Source organism: Bacillus rossius, chromosome 16 (genome assembly GCF_032445375.1).
Source record: "Bacillus rossius redtenbacheri isolate Brsri chromosome 16, Brsri_v3, whole genome shotgun sequence".
In the NCBI taxonomy this organism is placed as follows: domain Eukaryota; kingdom Metazoa; phylum Arthropoda; class Insecta; order Phasmatodea; family Bacillidae; genus Bacillus; species Bacillus rossius.
The window spans coordinates 38607437-38628698 of NC_086343.1; the positions used below are offsets into that span (position 1 = coordinate 38607437).

Below are 21262 nucleotides of genomic sequence, written 5' to 3' on the forward strand. Positions count from 1 at the left end.
CTAAACTGTTAGCAATGTTACTAAATAAAAAGTTACAAACATAACCTCAAAGCTACTCCTTCATGTACAATCCTAAAAATGGTAGAATATTTAAAGTACTGATAAAAGTTAAAGCTGAAAAAGTATTCAATGTTAACTAAACATGTTCAAAACTACTCTAATGCACAACCTAAAAATGCTAGAATATTTAAAGTACTGTTGAAAGTTTAAGCTAAACAATTCCTGGTTACCCGCACATGAGTGTACAGAGAAAAAACTAGCTAGCTACAAAAAAAGCTGAGAAACATATCGAAACATGTAGCATACCTCAGAAAACGATGAAGTGGAGCTGTAGAAGGCGATGTAGTGTTGGCGGAAGGAATCGTGGTAGCAGCGAAACTCACACACGAACTAACTCACTCAAACTCTAAAAACACACTGAAGCTCCGACCCCTAATCCCGGCCTTTTATAGCCTCGGAACTCCTTTTTTAGTGTAGCCAATAGGAATGTAGTATGTGGAGGGGAAGTACCTTTGTCTTCGGAAAAACCCAGTATGACTCATACACAGGTCAAGGCAGGTCTATGAGAGGTGTGGAGCAGATACCCTACCACTGGTGAGTCGGGTAAAACCACTAATGACCTAGGTGATTAGAGATTCGGTCGCGAGGCACTGCCTGCATCGTGACTCATCACTCAGGAATGTCGTCTCGCAGTGCTGAGGGGAGCCGAACAATATACTTGACCGTGCATGTCCTAGCAGGTCTATTAGTCCGCGACTTTGTGGCGTCATGAGGCGCTCAGGAATGTCTGAGCCTGCCATAAACAGCTCGTTAACAGTCCAAGCACTCGAGCTGCAGTCATGACGCGCATGCTACAACAGGTCTGCGACTTCGTGGAGTCAAGCTGCGTTCGAGGAACATACAGCTAAATACTTATTATAGATATGTAAGGAAATAAATAAATCAGGTAAGTTTAATACATTTATTAAAAGTAAGAACACATTACAAAACTAAAACATTAAAAATTTATTCTACATTTATTATCTCCGACATACTTTTTAAAATCTTTTGCATTTCATTGCGTACAATCCGTTGAACATCCACAGTATGCAAGATCGCTGGTTCGAAGAAAGTTCTTGTAGTTTTCAAATTGTTTTTAGCAGGCTTGCGAGGATTTTTTTCTTTCTGGTACACTTTTCGCACGTTGGAAATTTGTTCTTTCGTGGTTTGAATACCAATTTCACTCGTAGTAATAAAGTTTGTTGCAGGATTGTAGAATTGTATAGTAGCACATTCAGGCGAATGAAGAGGTAGTCTTTCTTGATTCTTGGCGAACTCAATTACTTGATCGATAGAACTCGGCAGTACAGTTTTTTCCCTCATGTAAAACACAGGGCACTGTCCGTAAATTTGACAGCTAACAATATTTTGACAATGTTCGTATGAATTCAAGTCATCGGAAACTATAGTATGAAATAGTCCGTCACATGTTTCCGTATAGCTTTTTAAATCACCGCCATTCCAGTAAGAGTAGCTTACCTGGGATAAAGCTTGTTTCACACTAACGTACGGATTAGCAGGATGAAACGTCTGCATGCTGAGGCTTCCAAACTCGTACTGATCAGTTTTTTTACATATACTACTGATCAGTTTTAACATATGACTGGTTAAAACCTGTCTGTATGACAGATCGTTTAAAAATATATGCAAACAGTCGGCGAATGCATTCACAGAAACCATTATGGTGGTGATGACAGTTACAATCACAATTAATTTCTGTAGAACTTGTTTCTGTATTAGGTACATTATCTTAAGTATTAATATTAAAAACAGGACATTTTGAAGAATCACACGTTTTAGTTTCAAATATTTTTATTACCGATTTCTCTCCATGTAAATAACCAACATGACAGCCATCTTTAAACTGTTCGGAGAACACAACATATCCGTGCGAACTATAAGTAACAGTTTTATATCCCTTTAATAAAGTATCATATTTTGCGTCCTCGCTGTAGCGTAACATTTTACAGACTGAGAAATTATTCGTTAACACACATTATTTAATCATGTCCATGAAGTTTCTTCCACCAGCCATGACTGTGTGGTGTTGAAGGCATGTCTTCATTTTGTACGAAATTCGCGTGACACTCGGTGCACGGCAGACAATCCACTATGTCCGGATCATTTTTCAAGTTGGCAGGTAAGTATTCGAATGCCCACTTTATTTTATTGGCTGCATACACCAGCAAAAATTCTTTAGGTAAGTAGGGTAGTTCTTCTGTCTTATCAAGTTCAGTAAGCATACCACACTTTCCAAATGCTAAAATAGCACACATTGTTTTTTCATGACTCATTTTTTGCATCAGATTAGTCCGACACATCCATGGAACTGCAGGAACTGGTGTCGTCGTCCTCATCACTGGAGACAGCCCAGCTCGGCTTATCGGCCAACCATTCGTTCAAAGCTTTCGAGTTACACTCTGCACACTGCAACCTCCTTTTACGTCGCTGGCATTCATGTAATTTATCCACATACTTCACAACAAGGTATGCAAGTGGTGGGCAGCAAAACTCGCTTTGTAGGTCGACAATATTAAAACTATTTACAGTACCTCTGCAAATTTTCTGCAACCACAACTTCTGCTGACAGTCGGCGACGTAGATTGTTACAGCTAGTAGCTCTTTAATGGTACTACCGATCTTGTGGAATGGAAGTTCGCCTTGATGCCATCGAAGCCCATGTTGAGTGCAGGCTAGTCGAATGTTGGTTTTCTTGCATCGCTGATGTAGGTAATTCTAGTCGTATGGTGGCTTGAATGTTTTACTATTGTAACTCTGTCTTTACCAGTAAATGCAAGTTCTTTAACAACGAACCCTTTTTGCGAGTTTAATCCTTGCACGTTACATGTCATTCTGATACTGACTCATCTGCGCTGAATTCGCTTCCATATATAGCTTCGGGTTTTTTTTGCCCCCCATTTACACATAAGCCATGTATTCATCCGCGAGCTTGTTTCGACTGGACCATAGTATTCTTTTCGAAGTTGCGCAAGCGAGGGACAGTCATACTCCTTATGAATATCTATTACATTAATTTCCGGTGTACAATACTTTTTTAACATACGTTTTTGTTCGATTCCCGACACATACACATCGTCAAATAATATCTCATTAACAAACTTTTCAATTTCTTTATGTGAAATATTACCATCATCCCACCTGAGACCATGTAAATTTTTCGTTAACCATTTGTTTGTAGACTTTGATTTTTTGTCCAAGTCGTTCCATGCAAATGGAGGGTTGAATACATAAGTAATTGATTTTCCGTCGTTGTAAGTTACACTAAGTTCTTTCGCTACAGTACCAAACTGGGACCGGAAGGCTTGAATGTTACAGTACATACATGTTAGCTTGAAGGCTAAGACACGACTGACATAATTACATTAATATCTTAACCATTTTGTCCCTAGAATTGTAAGTTGCTAAGCAGTCATGGATTATGAGAGCGTACGCTTTTGTGTCTTTTGGTATATTTTCAGAGGCTGTAATTTCAATCCTACAGTCGATTATATTTGAGTTAATGCGATCGTCTTGTGCCGAAACATCAAAAACGAGAAGAGGTGCTATGAACTTATTTTTTTCCGGGTCGAGTGTAGCAGAAGCTTGCCGACCAAAATAAGCTTGTTGGAATCTCGAATACATTTGATACGCCATTAGGAACAAACCACTATTAAAATTAGCATTTAAATCCAAGTACGGATATGCCTGAGAATTGAGAAATACTTTAACATTTTTTATATTAACGTGGTCGAAAATAGACTTATCGACTTGAAGAAATGCCACATTCTTCTAGTCCGCTCTCATTCCTTCTCCCTACCTTCCCCTCCCTTCACTCACCTTCCCCTCCTTTCCTTCCTCTCCCCTTCCCCTCCCTCCCTCTCCCCTTCCCCTCCCTCCTTCCTCCTCCTCCTCCGACCTTCCCGATTCTTCCGGCCTTCTAAACCTTCCTTGCCTCCCCTCCCCCCCTCCTCACTACCACTCGTCCCGCCCACTTGTTTACCGTGAGTAAGCAGGCCGCTTCACTCGTTCGTCGGCCGGCAGCGGTCCTGGTTCTCGTCGCCCCTGTGTCTGGTAAGGCGTAGTTGCTCGTCATGCCCATTTGTTTTGCGCCTTTCGCCCTGCGGCCGAATGTGCGTTGATTAATCTTGATTCAGGCCTTCTGCCCTTTTTGATTCATCATCTCGTGTTTTTATTGGATTGTTACCACGCCTTACCAGGTACACAGGGGCGACTCGTAATTATAATTTGTCTTTTATTTATTTTTTATTTAAATGTTAAATTATTACTGACTTTACAATATGTTATACTTGCTTGTTTTATGTTATGTAAAGCACTCTTTTCTTATAGGAATGTGCCATTTCAGTATTAATGATGTATTCAGTATTTTTCAGTATTAACGAATGTACTAATTAATGATGTTGTTCAGATCAAGCTTCAGACATCAGCCTAAGAGATAAATATGAATACTTTAGAAAGATCTTTGTTGAGGACGTCAATATTAGTTTTGGTTGCCCATCAACAGATGCATGTTCATTCTGTATTCGGTTGAAAGAGGAGATTAGTTACACCCATGATCAGGGCAGCAAACAAGATCTGATTACTCAATACAGAGCGCATAAGCTCAAAGCCAAAGTGTTTTATGAACTGCTTAAGAAAGAAGAAGATGGTGTAGTTAGTTTTAGCTTTGATTGCCAAAAAAATTAAGTTCTACCTGAACTACCTGATCAGTCCACTTACTACAGCCGACAACTCTATTGCTACAACTTTACGATATGGCAGGGCACATCATCCTCCAAACAAGATCACCATAGTACTTATTTTTACACATGGACTGAGCCAGAAAGTTATAAAGGGTCTAATGATATTGCATATTCAGTCTACCATCGACTAAGGAACACAAGCCTTGCTGGTGTACATACCGTAAGGCTCTACTGTGATGGCTGTGGTGGCCAGAACAAAAATAGCTCAATGATTGGTATGCTATGCAAATGGTTACAATCAGATGCTCCAAAAAATTTAAACAGAATTATACTGACGTTTCCGATCCCAAGACATTCATACATCCCTCCCGATAGGGTATTTGGCTGCATTGAACGAGTGATAAAGAAGAGGGACACCATAGTTTCTCCTGAAGAATACTATAAACTGTTAAGGGAGCATGGCCAGCTATTTAGACCAGTAGAAGATTATAAGGTTTATGATTGGAAGAGTGCAGCTGAAGTAATATTAAAGAAACCTCGTAACTGGCATTTAAAATTTGCTCCGTGAAAGCGGTTCGTAATACATCATTCAGAAAATGGAAGTGTTCTCGTAAGAGGAGAGCCTAACTACAAGGTAGATGTTGGAGCTGCTAAATCAATATGCAGGCGTGGCAAAAACATTTCAAACATAACACCACAAGAATTGAAATTGGGAGTACCGATAAAACCTGAGAAACTAAAAGATGTGGAAACCTTTTTGTGTATGCATTATGGAAGTGAATCGAAAGACAATCCCCTTCTTGGCTGGTACAGTTCTATCCTTGAAGACACAACATTAGGTGAGGCAGAAGATGCTGAAGATGACATTATCATGACAGATGATGAACTTAGTATATACCTAGTATTTAGGAAAAACTAAGAAACTCACTGTTTGCTCATTGCAAACCTGTAATTTGTTTTAGTTGCGTATGCATGTTCAAATTGTGTTGAAAACAATGTTAAGCAAGTCGGTTTGTTTAGTGTTCTTAACTTACAATTTAAATGACCTGTCTGTTCCAAAGTCTGCATCTGTAGCTAAAATACACAATATAAAATTAATTAGTTATAATTTTGTACATTCCTTTAGCAAAGTGCATCTTGTCCAAACCCAGCAGTTTCAAAATAAGCCATGTCCAGCTGACTGTTGCAAACTAAGCTATGTCCAAACAATTTTATTTAATTTAAGACACCCCCATTGTACAATTTGTATGATACTTTGTGCCGTGGAAAGAAGACTCACTAGCAGTGTGGTAGTATTTTTTAAATCACTGTTAATGCTTGGTAAATGGCGGCAGCAGTTTTTCCTGCATTACACAAAATGATTTATGCTGGACAAGGCTTACTTTGCAACTGGCCTACTCATGTAATGACTGCAACCTTCTCAGGCGCAGACCGAAAAAGATGATTGTGTTCTTCCACAACCTGGCGTACGACCAGAACTTCATTATCAGGAAGTTGGGGTAAGACACTAAAGACATTTTCATAATTCCTAATTCGGAAGAGAAGCTGATAACTTTTTCCAAGAAGTTGCATGATAAGTTCAGCATTCAGTTTGTTGATACGTTCCGCTTTATGAGTCGGGGTCTTGCTTCGCTCGCTGAGTTCTTGCCTGCAGACAAGTTTGTTAGTACTGCTGAGTTTTTCGCTCCTGATGAGTTGGAGTTGGTTACCCGCAAGGGAGTCTTCCCATACGACTTCGTTGATTCTTTTGCTCGTTTGGATGATACTAGTCTTCCACCTATCGATGAGTTCTACAACAGTCTGACTGATTCCATGATTTCAGAGACGGATTACGCTCACGCAATGAAAGTCTGGGACAAGTTTCGGTGTGCTACTTTGGGGGAGTACGCTGACTTGTACCTGAAGACAGATGTCCTGATCCTAGCAGATGTATTCGAGAATTTCCGTTCCATATGTTTGGAGACATATAGTTTAGATCCGTCTCACTACATTTCCTGTCCTGGGTTCGCTTACGACGCGATGCTTCGAACCACAGGTGTACAGCTAGAGCTTCTTACCGATTATGATATGTACATGTTTGTCGAGGCCGGTATTCGTGGAGGTGTAGCATAAAGCATCAAACGTCATTGTGTTGCGAATAATTCATATGTGCCTGAGACATATGATGATTCCAAGCCATCCATATTCCTAGAGTATATTGATGCAAATAATTTGTATGGGTGGGCGATGTCTCTGCCGCTTCCAATTCGCCATTTCAAATGGTCGGATACATCTGTTTATGTCATGAATATTCCAGAAAAATCTCCTATCGGGTACATTATCGAATGTGACGTGGAGTACCCTACTGAACTCTACGAAAGTCACAAAGACCTTCCGTTTCTCCCCATCAATCAATGTCCTCCCGGCTCAAAACAATCAAAGCTCATGACAACGCTGGAAAATAAAGAGCACTACATCGTTCACTACAAAAACCTCCAGCAAGCCGTATCACATGGGCTGAGAGTGACGAAGATACACCGAGTCCTCCAGTTTGAGCAGTTGGCATGGTTGGAGCCATACATTAAGCTCAACACCAACAAGCGTAAAGCAGCAGCCAACGAATTCGAGAAGGAGTTCTTCAAGTTGGCTGTGAACTCCACCTTCGGAAAATTGATGGAAAACAAGAGACGTAGGCTCAAAATGGAGTTGGTGTGTTCCGAGAAGAGGTTCAAGAAGTTGGTGTGCCGCCCGTCCTTCAAGGATCGCACAATGTATGATCCAAACTTGAGTCTTGTACACCTGAACCATGAAACAATAATTTTCGATAAGCCGATCTATGCCGGACTATCCGTTCTCGACCTCTCAAAAACACTTATGTACGACTTTCATTATAATACCATGAAGCCTAAATACTCGGAAAATATTCATCTGGCATACATGGACACCGATAATTTCGTATACGAGATACAAACCAATGATTTCTACCATGACCTCAAAGCCGACCCAATAATGATGGAGAAGTTCGACACCAGCTGCTACCCTTCCAACCACCCTTGCTTCTCCCCCACCAACAAAAAGGTTGTCGGAAAGTTTAAGGATGAGTGTGGGGGGAAAGTGATGAGTGAGTTATTAAGCTTACGAGCCAAACTCTACGCTTACAGGTGTAGTGACAAAGTTGAGAAGAAGGCCAAGGGTATCCAGCGGTGCGTGGTCAAACACCGCATAACATTTAGTGACTACCTGGATGCCCTGCAAGATCACCACACACGACGGGTAGCAGTTAGGGCCATACGCTCGAGGCAGCACGTGCTCTATAGTGAGAGCACAAATAAGCTGGCCATCACAAGGAAGGATGATAAGCGTCTAATATGTGATGACGGCGTACGTGCGGTCCCCCACGGATATGTTGGAGACGACGAATAATTTATTTTCCGGACATTGTTTTTATGCTGTATTTATTTTCTGTTTTAGTTGTATAGTTTTCATTTTGTTGTATAGTTTATGTTTTTGCTGTACAGTTTCCTTTTTTGTTTTATAGTTTATGTTTTTGCTGTACAGTTTCCATTTTTGATGTAAAGTTTCAGTATTTTTATGTATAGTTTCTGTTTTTGCTCCATTTTTGCTGTGTAAAATATGTTCTTATTTAATAAATACAATTTAACCTACATATTGTTTATTATTTTTATATAGAACCTACATCCCACGAGATACTGATACTTATACTTGTCTTACAGAATGGTGAAATGATATTATACGCAGACATTAAAAATATCTGCTTCCATGCAGCTTTTAAAACAAGAGTACGCAAACGTGAGAAGAGATTATTACTTGTGAGTTAGGACTCTGAAAAATTTCTGGTCAGCTAAGATGGAGTAATAAATGTTTTTTAAATTATCATTACTTTAACCATCGCATCGTCAACGATAGTATTGATAACATATATTTTAGTCAAAACCTATAAGTGATAAGACTTTAAGAAAAAATGGTGGTTACAACAACGAAATGACTGTGGATTTTTGTGGATTTTATGGATTTTTGTGGGTTTTGTGGATTTTTGTGTTTTTTTGTGGATTTTTGTAGATTTTTGTCTATAAGGATCATAATAATGTTGGTAGAGAATTGAAACTCAACCTTACATACACTAACGTACTTTAGAAACCTACACCCGATGATAACATCCATCATATGAAATCATGATGGCGGTCTCCACTAAATAAGATGGCTGCCTCCGCAGACAACGATGGTATATATTTTTTATTTTGATAATAAATTATTTTAAAGAAAGCAGTGTAACGAAAAATTGTAACAGGAATGAGTGGGGTGTTCGATGACGATGTCATTGTAAAAGAGGAGTGGGTGGGCTAGATGGTGTATTCGCAATGTAGAGGAGTGGGGTACTCGATGCATAGGGTTTCTAAATAAAATTTTATTTTAAAATTTTGATTATTTATTTTTTATAAATTTTAATTTTTTTTTTCATTAAAATCGGATAATAAATAAAGATTTTCAAGATGGCAGATGAAACTCGAAATGTCGGGATGTTCTAGAAAACAAAATGGCGGATAAAAACAAAATGGTCGCCGGAAGTGACGTAATCCAAGATGGCCGCCGGAAGTAACGTAATCCAAGATGGCCGCCGTGGCTCCCCGGCTCCCCAGCCGTGAGCCAGTGTCCCAGGACCTACTATTTACACCTACTCAGGGTCGTGGAGGTGTTGGCCGAGAAGAACGAGGTGCTGGTGCGCAGGCTGCAGAGACACGCCTACGGCACAGCCTTCGATGTGTTCCCGCTGGTGGCCCGCTGCGCACTGGACATCATCTGTGGTGAGTAGAGGACAGTAGTGTGTGCCATGGTCCAGGGTCGTGGAGGTGTTGGCCGAGAAGAGCGAGGTGCTGGTGCGCAGGCTGCAGAGACACGCCGACGGCACAGCCTTCGATGTGTTCCCGCTGGTGGCCCGCTGCGCACTGGACATCATCTGTGGTGAGTAGAGGACAGTAGTGTGTGCCATGGTCCAGGGTCGTGGAGGTGTTGGCCGAGAAGAGCGAGGTGCTGGTGCGCAGGCTGCAGAGACACACCGACGGAACAGCCATCGATGTGTTCCCGCTGGTGGCCCGTTGCGCACTGGACATCATCTGTGGTGAGTAGAGGCTGGTAGTATGTGCCACAGTCCAGGGTCGTGGAGGTGGTGGGGTCAGTGACCGAGCAACCTCTGACGTCATGGCGGCCATCTTGGACTCGAAATTCCTCAAAAATATATAAAAATGTCTCAAAATTCCTAAAAAAAATTTTTTTAGGGTAAAAATTCCCGTTTCGAGAGAAAATTTCCGGTTTTTTCCTAAAAATGCCAACGACTTGAAATGTCCCCAAGACGATTTATATTCCCCACGGTCAAGCCGCTCTAAGCCGCTAGTGGAGATGCTTTTACCTTGACCTCAGCCGCCATATTGTATTCCAGAACATTGCACTTATCGTTACGGTTGAGTTGGCTCTCTGAACTCGAGATGCGACGACGATGTTGGACACTAGCCGGCGTGGTCACACCAGGTCGGACGAATGTCTTCTTGTTTTGGTAGAATCGTTACTACCTCGATGATTTGGACCACATGCCTATTCATGGTTACTTTTATGCCAAAGAGATTCACCGTACTATGTATTCTGATACATACTTGGTGGAGAAGATTCTCAAACGAAGAAAATTACGATCCTACATCAGGTGGTGTGGCTTCAACCCTTGCTGATGCAAGAAATAAATAAACTCTAATAATTTGCTAGTTTTTGTTTTTGTGTAAAGTAAAAATTATGTAATAAATAAATTTTTTATTTTTTTAAAATTTATAATGATGTTTCGTTTCTTGAACTTATCAATTTTATGGTAATTCTAATTAAATAAGTATTTTTTACCTTAAATTATACTTTGCATTAGTCAAGGGATGGAAACAAGGAAAGAAACAGATTTAGTCAATTAATAAATTAATGAATGCTTTTTGGTGAATTTTTGGAATTTTTTCGAACTTCTAGCGAAATAATACAAATAATTCCAATTGCTGGCCAAGATGGCTGACAATTTTGCAGACGTTAAGTTAATAAAAATACTTAAAAAAATTCTTACTTCTTTAGATGTCTAGGTTGTATCAATCTTGCTATGGCTATGTTTAATAAAGTTAACTAAGTTAGTCTACAGATGTCCAGGTTACTGCAAGGTTGCCCTGATTAGCTTCCATAAAGCTTATTAGTCTCTAGATGGCCAGCATCCTGCAAGCTTACCATGATCCGGCAGTAATATACTGTGCTTATTTCTAGATGTCAAAGTTGTTGCATGCTTGCTACGACCAGCTTCATTGAAGCTTAGTCTCCACACAAGAGTCTAGCGGCAGCACCACTACTTCCTGCAACTGTCTGCAAATGCTGAGCCTTTCCGAAGTTGGCCGATCGGGAGTGCCTACCCCCTGGATGTTTTATTTTTATTTTTACGCGCGTGTTTTTTCTCTCCACTATAAAAAAATCCACACAGACTGTTTAGTTTGCGTGATTTTTACTAAATTTTTCATCATGTAAGTACCTATGTTTGTTTTCTGTTGTTACAGTGAGTGTTAAGTTATGAGTAACTGTAAGCAATTTGTATGTGAAGAATGTGGACAAGGGTATGATTATAAGAAAAATCTTTGCCAACACGTGCGGAAGAAACATCACGGGAAAGTTTGACGACGTATCTTTTCCCGAGAACAAGAAAAAAAAATTGTGAAATTAAGTGCAACAGTTGCGATAAAAAATTTAGTCATTTCCGAAATCTAAGCTTTCATGAACGGAAATATCAGACAAATCTTCAGCCACGCGAACTGACGAAAAATCCCGGTAAAATTGATGACGTTGCTTCTAACCGGGAAAAAAAATAATTGGAATTCAAGTGCAAAAGTTGCGATAGGCAACATAATCTTTTTGAAATTTAAGATACCATGAACGGAAATTTCACAGTGCGGAAATTGTTTCCACAAAAGTTTCAAGTGCTCATTATGTGAGTTCAGACTTAATTCGAAAACGTCATTTCTGTACAATCTGGAATCGGAACTCAGTGCTGGTGTCAAGTCCCAAGATCTAGAGTTTTCCTCTTTCCAAGGTTTTGTGAAATGGAAGCAAAATGTTGAAAAGGAAACATTTTCCAGGTATGTGAAAGAACGTGGTTCAAAACGGTGTGCTGACAATTCTACTAGGCATTATTTTGTATGCCATCGGTCAGGCTATTACATGTGCCAAAATACAGGTCAGAAGCACCTTAAAACTCAGGGCAGTAATAAAATCAATGGGACATGTCCTGTAAGCATACGAATAATAGAATATGATTGTGGAATGTGTAAAATTAGTTACGTTTAAACACATTTAGGTTATCTAAATGATATAGGCCAATTCAATCTCTCTGATTCGGAAAGATGTGATTTAGCAACAGACCTTGCCAATAAGATTCCATTCCATGCCATTCTAGACAAGATACGCGATTCAGTTTCTGATTCAAAACTAGAAAGAATTCATCTCCTTACCAGAAAAGACCTATATAATATCGAGCAGTGTTATAACCTATGTGCAGATTCTGTGAGATACAGATATGATGTGACTAGCGCGGAGACGTGTTTTAACGAGGTAAGGGCAAGTGATAAGTCATGTGTTTTATTTTACAAGTCTCAAAATACAATCACTGAACTGCATCCCGAGTTAAAAAATGATGATTTTGTCTTAATTATCATGAACAATGCTCAGTGTGACTTATTGAAAAAATATGGCAGTGACTGCATTTGTATCGATGGTACCCATGGTCTTAACAATTACGGGTTTGAACTGATTACATTACTCGTTTTAGATAACATGAGGCAGGGTTTTCCTTGCGCATTTCTAACATCGAATAGAACTGATCAACATGTAATATCAATTTTTTTGAGTACATGAAAAAAGAAGCTGAAATAATATGCCCCAAAGTTTTTATGTCTGACATGGCTGACTCATTCTTCAATGCATGGGTTTTAACCATGGAGCCACCGACTGTGAGACTTTACTGCTCTTGGCACGTGGACAGAGCCTGGCGGAAAAATCTGTCCAAAGTTAACGGTAGAGAAAAACAGGCTGAAGTCTGCAAACTCTTGCGAACATTGTTGCAAAAACGGGACCCTGCTGCATTTGAAATAATGCTCCCTGCTGTAATAAACCGACTGAATAGAGATTCAGACACAGCTGATTTTGGGGCATATTTCAGTGAGAACTACGTAAAAAAAATGTTTAGTCATGGGCATATTGTTTCAGGCTGAATAGTGGAATCAATACAAACATGCATATAGAACGTATGGAAAAAACTTTAAAATACATATATTTGCAAGGAAAGATTGGACGACGTTTGGATAAAGTGATTTTTGCTATTATGAACATTCTTAGGGACAATCTATTTGACAGGATAATTGTTCTAACTAAAGGAAAAGTGACCAGTAAACTTGTAAATATAAGAAGTAGGCATAGAGCGAGCCTACTATTTAACATGGACATGATTATCGAAGAGGACAATGGCTGATAAGTTTCATCCACATCTGAGGTAAAATAATTGTATCACGTAAAAGAAAACAGATTGGACTGCCCTTGCAAACTAGAATGTACCGAATGTCCCACATGCATCCATAAATATACTTACACGTGTGTGGATTCCACTATCAAATGTAACATGTGCAAGCATATCCACCTGATTTGTCAACAGGAAAAAATAAAAAGACATGAAACAACTGCATCCGAAAATGTTCAAGCCAGTGCTTCCACTAGCGATGGCAATTTATGTATTCATTTAGAAAATGAACTAGAATTTACTGAAAAGGAAAATATAGTTGCTGAACTCAACAAAACAAAATGTAGTACTTTCTTTAATATAAGTGGTGAACAAGTTAAACTTGAAGAAGATATGCACGAGATAATTAAAGGCATCTCCACTCAAAGCGAGGTTGAGGTAATCAGACGGTACACTGCAGCCATTAAAGCAACTTTAGCTGCAGTTCGTTCGCAGAATGGATGTCTTTCAAACAGTCAGCAGGCCGTTCCGGGAAGAGAACAACTCAAACGAAATATAGTGCCACAGAGAAGACTGTTTTCTACAAAACGAAGAAAAGTGAGTCATCGCGCTGGATTCATGAAACCAAATAAAACAGAAATTCAAGACATCACAATATCATTACTGCATAAAAACTAACATTTATATTTCATCAAACTTAACTTATATCAGCTAAATAATTGTAATATGTTCAGTGGTATGCAATTTTTTTCTCATATTATTTATTCAGTTTGTTAAGCATTTACAGTGAATTAATCTTATTCAGTAATATACTTATTATTTGAAGGACGAATATATCTCAAATTATAATTATCCATTTGTTTGGGATAACCAGTAAGCTTCATTTTGGTGTACATAGATGTATAATATTTTGTTTATGATTGAAGCCATGGGTTTAGTGGGTGGCATTTACATGTATAACTAATATTATATATAATACATATTTTTTATATTTTATTAATTGTACAATTATTTTGATTTATTTTGTGCTTATAAGTGACAAAATAGGTTTAAAGGTTTTTGTAAATAATTTGTTTTTGTTAGGGTGTAAAGTCTGTATTAATTGGTGCAAATAACATTACATAATTATGCAAGTCATCTCAGTATAGTTTAAAGTTTAAACTTTTTTTAAAGTGATGTAAATATTATTTAATTTTTTAAAAACAACTTTATAAAACAATATACTATATAACGTTTTTTCACTACACTGGTCAGTGTTTGACGAACCTAAGTAAACTAAATTAAAAAGACTACGGTAATAATATTTCATGTGCAAGTTATTCTCAGTATTGTTTAAAGTTTCGACTTTCTTTTAAAGTATGTTTTAAATATTATTTAAATTATTAAAATAAAACTTTAGAAAACAATATTTGTTATAACGTTTTTTCACCACACTGGTCGGTGTTTGACGAAGCTTAGTAAACTAAATTGAAAATACTTCAGTATAGCGTCAGATCCTGCATTAACATCATTGCGCTCGTTGAACGTCCGAGCACGCCGGCCCTGGAGCAAGCGTCGGCATTTGCAGCCAGTTGCAGGATCGCGGCGCCGGCCCCGGAACGAGCATGAGCGGTGAGGCATTTGCAGCCATTTGCAGGAAGTAGCAGTGCTGCCGCTAGACTCTTGTGTCTCCACACGTCCAGGTTTCTACAAAGGATGCCAACCCCAACAAAAATAATTCTTACCACTCTTCAGACATCTAATTTATACCAAACTTGCCAAATGCAGTATTAAAAAGCTTAACAGTGTCCATATTGTCCAGGTTCCTGCAAGCTTGCCAAGACTAACTTCAATATATCTTACTATTCTTAGACGTCTAGGTTGCTGAAAGCTTGCAACAGCCACCTTTAATAAAATGTACCATTCTATAGAAGTACATGTTTTGGAAAGTTTGCTTTAGTAAAGATTACTAGTCTACAGATGTCTAGGGGCTCTAAGTATGCGATATCCATATTAAATAAAGCGCTCTAGTCTTTAAATGTTCATGTTTCTACATTTTTTTAAAGAACCAGCCTTAATTAAGTTTACTATATAGTTTCTAGGCCTCAAGCTTGCTGCAAACATGCTACAAAGAGCTTAAATTATGTTTCTACAACATTTAAATGAGCAGCTTCAATAATGGTTAATCAAATCAGACCTTCAGGTTGCTGCAAACTTGCTACGACAAACTTCAATAAAACTTAGTATTTATATGTCCACGTTACTGAACTTGAATTTTCCACAACCATCTCCAATAAAGTTTACTAGTCTCCTGAATTCCAGGTTTTTGCAAGTTTACTCCGAGCAGCTTCAATAAAGATTGCACGTCTCCATAAATCAAGGTTTCCTTGAGTTTGCCACTACCAGCTTCAATAAAGATTATTAGTCTTCTCACGTTCAGTTTGCAGTAAACTAGCTACGACCAGCTTTGATTAAGCTGACATCCAGGTTGCTGCAAACTTGCAACGACCAACTTTAATGAATCTTTCTAATCACAAAACATTGAGCTTTGCTTTAAGCTTGCTAAGTAAAACTTGTGTTATTATAAAAGAAACCTACGTCATATTTGAATTTAGGTGGTAATGGAAAGTTAATTTGACAAGCTTCACAAAAGTTTACACATTTTTGAGCTCCAGCCTGAATATGACCATTAAGATAAGGCTCTCGTATCTAGCTTAAAATTGCAAGATAGCAGGCTGGCTAAATCAAACTGAGCGATGTCATTTTGTAGAAGCTACATGAAGCGCTTTTTTTGTTTAGTTTTATTGCGTTTTTAATTTCCTCGTTATAGAAAACGGAATTAACCTGTCTACGGTTTAGATTGGTTGGGCAAATAATTAGCACTGATTTACAAGCATCAAGCATTTGCTCTGAATCTGACTTCGAGATCCATAAAAAAAAACTACATATGGATGACCGAACCACACATCACGCCCGGTCCCCATGATATCCCTTTAATTATTTACTTTCGTGTCATCTGGCTCTTTTGTTTGTATGTAATCATATCATAAAATTTATTTTTACTCAAAAATGCTCAAATATTAACATTTATTTTTAAATAAAATTTATAAACAGAATATTTTTCATTTCCATAAGTGTACAGTAGCGTTATTTTTATATGTTTTAAAAATTTGAGGGATTCAAGAACCTTTTTGAAGAATTGTAACTAACTAGTAACATTAACCTATCTCATTTGTACGAAAAATATTTCCGTACTTTAAAAATGTCAATAGTTATGTTTTTTTTAATAATGTTTTATCTGTTTTCTTCTTTTTCCTTAGAGACAGCAATGGGCACCAAGATAAATGCACAAGACGAAAAGGACTCAGAATATGTGACAGCTGTGCATGGGTAAGAAAGATACATTTACATAAATAAATATATTTCATAAAAACCTGTCATTGTTTTAACATTTTAAATTTTAAATTGTGTGTAGCAGCTCACAATTTTATCAATAGATACGTAAGGTGAGAGTGTTGGAATAGTTTTCGTTCCACAGTATGAAGCATGTTCATGTAGTTAACTTCATACTCTTCGTAGCTACAACGGTACATTTGTCAATATACATACAGTTTTGGCTCCATTTTAATATATTTAATTAAAAAATATTTGTTTTCTTTAACATTCAAACAAAAAATTTACAGTAGATAGAAATAGCCAATTCAAGGACAGGCGGAGGAACGAGGATCCGACCGCTATCTGTACAACGGTGTTTTTTAAATAACTTTTTTATGAAAATATTGTTCATTAATTTTGTTATGATTTTTAATTTTTTTTAGTTAAAATTGGACAATAAATAATGTTATACAAAATGCAAGTTATGTCATAAAACAAGATGACATCAGAGTCTTATCAGAGCTTGTAGATATGGATTCTTAAGCCTCAATATGGACATTTCTAGCCGTTGGCATTTTTTAGGTCTAAAATCGGGAAGTTTTCTCTCGAAACGGGACATTTTCCTCAAAATTGGGAATGTTAATATATATTTTTTATTTTTGAAAATTTTTGCGGAATTTTTTTTTCCAAAAAATTGGAAAATGTGACGAATTTTTATGACTTGTGGTCAAATTTTGGCCAAATTTGGGCAAATTTGGCTAAATGTTGAAGGTCAAGGTAGAGATCAAGGTCATAAGTCAAGGTCTTGGTCATCCAAGATGGCCGTCGTGACGTCAGAATCCAAGATGGTGGACACCGACACCTCGAGAGAATCTGCGCTCGGTGGAACAATGTAAACAATCATCAATCCACAGCCTGAAGTCTGGCGCCGGAGCCCCATTTGTACACTACTAATGACATAAATTAACTAACTTTAGCAGTTTAAAAGACGAGACCTTACATAGATTACCAATAATATTCTAATCATAATCATGCATTACATGTAGTTACATTCAATAACTTCATACTCAGTATAAATTAAGTGACAAGAGCAAGAATGATTTCCATTGGTTTAATATGTTACTGCCACAAAGCAGACAAAGGTTGCAAAGGGATATTATGTACAATTATCCCTGAAAAAAGGCTTGCCTCACATCTTTGGAAAATAATTTATGCGTCTCAGAATAAAAGGTATCGAGTGTGTGTTGATAATTTTAACATTATTACTCTAAAGTTGACTGGCATCCACTGTTTAGATAACGCAATACTTTACATATTAAAAACGGAAATAGTAGATAGAAATAGCAGATTGAAGAACAGGCGGAGGATCGAGTATCCGACCGCCATCATGGATGACGTCATCGGAGGCCATATTGGACTCAAAAATTCCTCAAAATTCCTCAAAAATGACTCAAAATGACTCCAAAATTACCGTTTTGAGGAAAAATGGCCCGTTTTCGAGGGAAAAATTCCCGTTGCGAGGGAAAATTAGGATTTCGAAAAACCTCAAAAGTCGTTTTGCCTTACAAATAACTCAAAATCCTAAAAGCGGCTTAATCGTCCTTAGAGCTAGCCACTTTAAGGATCCAAAATCCTAAAAGCGGCTTAAGCATCCTTAGAGCTAGCCGCTTTGAGCCGCCAGGGTCATGACCTTGAAAATAAGAATTCCATGGCAGCCATTTTGAATCATGACGTCACCGTTGCAATTTCCGTTACGCCAGCCATCTTTAAAATCTTTATTTATTATCCGATTTTAATAAAAAAAATTAAATTTATAAAAAAATTCAATTAATTAAATTTTAATAAAAATATTTAAAAAACATACATTTACGACACGGAGCTCGGAGTCCTCGGTTCGAACACGACGAGTGAAAAAATAAATAAAAATGGCGTCCGATCCTTCCCTCTTGGTGGCTGCTGACAGACTGACCCCCACCACTTATGTCAAAGTATATATATAGCGGCACCTAGTATGAGGTCATGTCCGCCATCTTGAAAATCCGTAATTTTTATGTTAGAAAAATGGGAAAAAATTTAAAAATCTATAAAAAAATTAACTAATCGAATTAAATAATAATAAAAAAATAAAATATTACTTTAAACCACTGTTGCACTTATCATTATGGTCGCCATCTTGGATTATATAATTGTTGCATGTTTCGTCACGCCCGCCATCTCGGTTGAGTACGATGTCATCGTTAAACTATACATTATGACCACCTTATTGGATCCTATTAATGTTGCATGTTATGTTACAGCAGCCATCTTGGAATCGTGTAATTATTTAGCTATAAATTCGGGAAAAAATCCAAAATTAATTAAATAAATCACTCATTAATTTACATAATGATTCGTTCAGTTCCTGTCTTTGGTTCGATACTCGATAGATGCAATAATGTTTAATTTTATGTAAATAATAATAATTTTAATAAACCATGTTCAAAATTCTTAAAGAGGCTTAAAATCCTCTACTACCATCATCATATAGGCCATCATGTCCGCCATCATGGAAATTCGTAATTTCAATGCTATTAATTCAGAAAAATGTTCCAAATTTATTAAATAAATTTGCAACCAATAAAATAATTAATTAGATCGACTTAGGTCCTTGGAACGATTCTGGATGATGAAGAAAAAAAATAACAACAATTTATCATAATAGTGACAGGTTCATAAATAAAACAACACAAATTCTTTCACAAAATAAATTTTATTACAAAGTCTATATTTTACTACAGGATCACTTGCGAAAGCCAGAAATCTTATAAACATTTAGCCCTGCATAGGCATGAAATGACTAATTCTTAGCTCCAATCGGTTTATACTAGACAGAGACCAACCAGAACCTTTACAGACATAGTCCTCCTCTTCTTTACAGAGTTTCTGGATACCGTTTTCAACAATTTGCTTCACATCGTTAGAACTGTAAATTACTGCAGCCGATGTCTTGAATGCACACTTCTTCACTTCGTCTTCGAATGGATACGGCTTTCCATATATACAGTCCAACCACAAGTTATATTTTGATAGACCATTTGTTGCTACATCATCAGTAAGCTGATTGATTATGTCCTCTCTGATATCAACAAGAAAATTACAAATGTCTTTTGACTCACCTAACATATTTAGATAATAGTAATCTTTCAATGTTCCACGAAATGCAGACTGCGCCAAGTAGAACCCATTATCATTCACTTGTAATGCACCGAACACAGTATTAGGTTTATTTTCATGTCTAGACATTATACCAATCGGTTGCTGCACATCGGTTTTCTTGCTTGTATGCTTACGAGTCTCCAATCTAAAGCGAAGAGTTGATATTTCTACAGGTAGTTCTTCAGTAGACACACGGACTTTACCGTTGAATTTTTTTTACATGTCGTCGCAAACTGTTAATACGTGTAAACCATTCATGACATTCATCACAGCGAAACTTCATGCGAGATGGATTCTTCTTGCATTTACTCCTCTCATGTCTTCGTGCTACATGAGAAAAAGTGAACGACATATCGCAGTAGCTGCAAGGATAACTTTCTGATGAAGACGGGCCTTTCAGACCCGATCCATATACTGACGTTGCCGCAGTTGCACCATCTCTCCAGGCATACTCTTATGAACATCAATGTATCGTTGTTGAATAGAAACCTTTACTTTCTGCCGAACAGCAGGACCTTTGCATGTCTTCATGTGCGTTTTCATATTATCTTTTCTGGCAAACTGCTTATGGCATTTCTCATAAACAATCATTTTACGATAAAGGTTCTTGACACGTTCTCTCTTTTCGTGTCGTCGAGCATTGCTGTTGTTTGTGAAAATATTTTCACAGTAACAACACCGATGTCTGTTAGTTGTTGAATCACCAGCCATTGAAGTCTCCATCGAGGCTGAAACGAAGTTCTTCGAGTTTTCCTGTGTAGCCAGCACCACCGGCATTAAATTCACTTCTGCAGGTTGTACCACGACTGTTGAAGTCTCCCCCAATGTTGACATCCTCGTTGCTGTCGGGATCTGCTACTTCCTCGTCGCCGCTGATGTTAGTGTTCCTGTTGACGATACATCCATCAAGTTCGTCATTTTAGATGGTAAAGATGCAATAGAGTTCGCAAGAACAGGTAATTACGCGACTTATGCATCAGAAGAAACAAACTAGGTGATCCTTACACCGATAACATCAGTAACAAACTGAGCGACCTGCTGTCTAGGACTCGCTTATATACATGCACAGGATGGAATAATACGCTAGTCAAATCAAGAACCAATTACTATTATACTCGATTCAAAACTACATTAAAAATAGAAGTCAACTCAACGAAAAAGGCAGCACATTTGGAAGCAAATTCGACAAATGAAATGAACACGCAATGCACGCACTTGCTCTCTGTCCAAAGAAGAAATTATACTAAGTCCTGAAGAAGGAAATGTCCTTCGATGCAGAGGGCTGTGGGATCGCTCCCTACTATCATACATTTCGCTGTCGCTGGATGAAGTCATGGTGACAGGAGCGCGGGTAAAGACTAGTTGAACTAAACCATTATTCTGTGAAATACAGGCTGCCAGTCGCAACCCTGTAGCTGGTGCGGTGGTCATTGAAATAAATCCTAGGAACATCCCAAACAAC

The 21262-nt window shown here is 37.9% G+C and overlaps 1 protein-coding gene across 1 annotated transcript in view; it reads left to right on the forward strand.

Moving 5' to 3' along the window:
* Positions 1 to 21262, forward strand: part of LOC134539890 (cytochrome P450 4C1-like) — a 158661-nt gene that overhangs the window by 88988 nt on the left and 48411 nt on the right. The window contains exons 16-19 of the mRNA XM_063382239.1: positions 9377 to 9545; positions 9577 to 9702; positions 9734 to 9855; positions 16551 to 16620. Of these exons, the coding sequence (XP_063238309.1) occupies positions 9377 to 9545; positions 9577 to 9702; positions 9734 to 9855; positions 16551 to 16620 (487 nt within the window). The remainder of the gene's footprint in view (positions 1 to 9376; positions 9546 to 9576; positions 9703 to 9733; positions 9856 to 16550; positions 16621 to 21262) is intronic.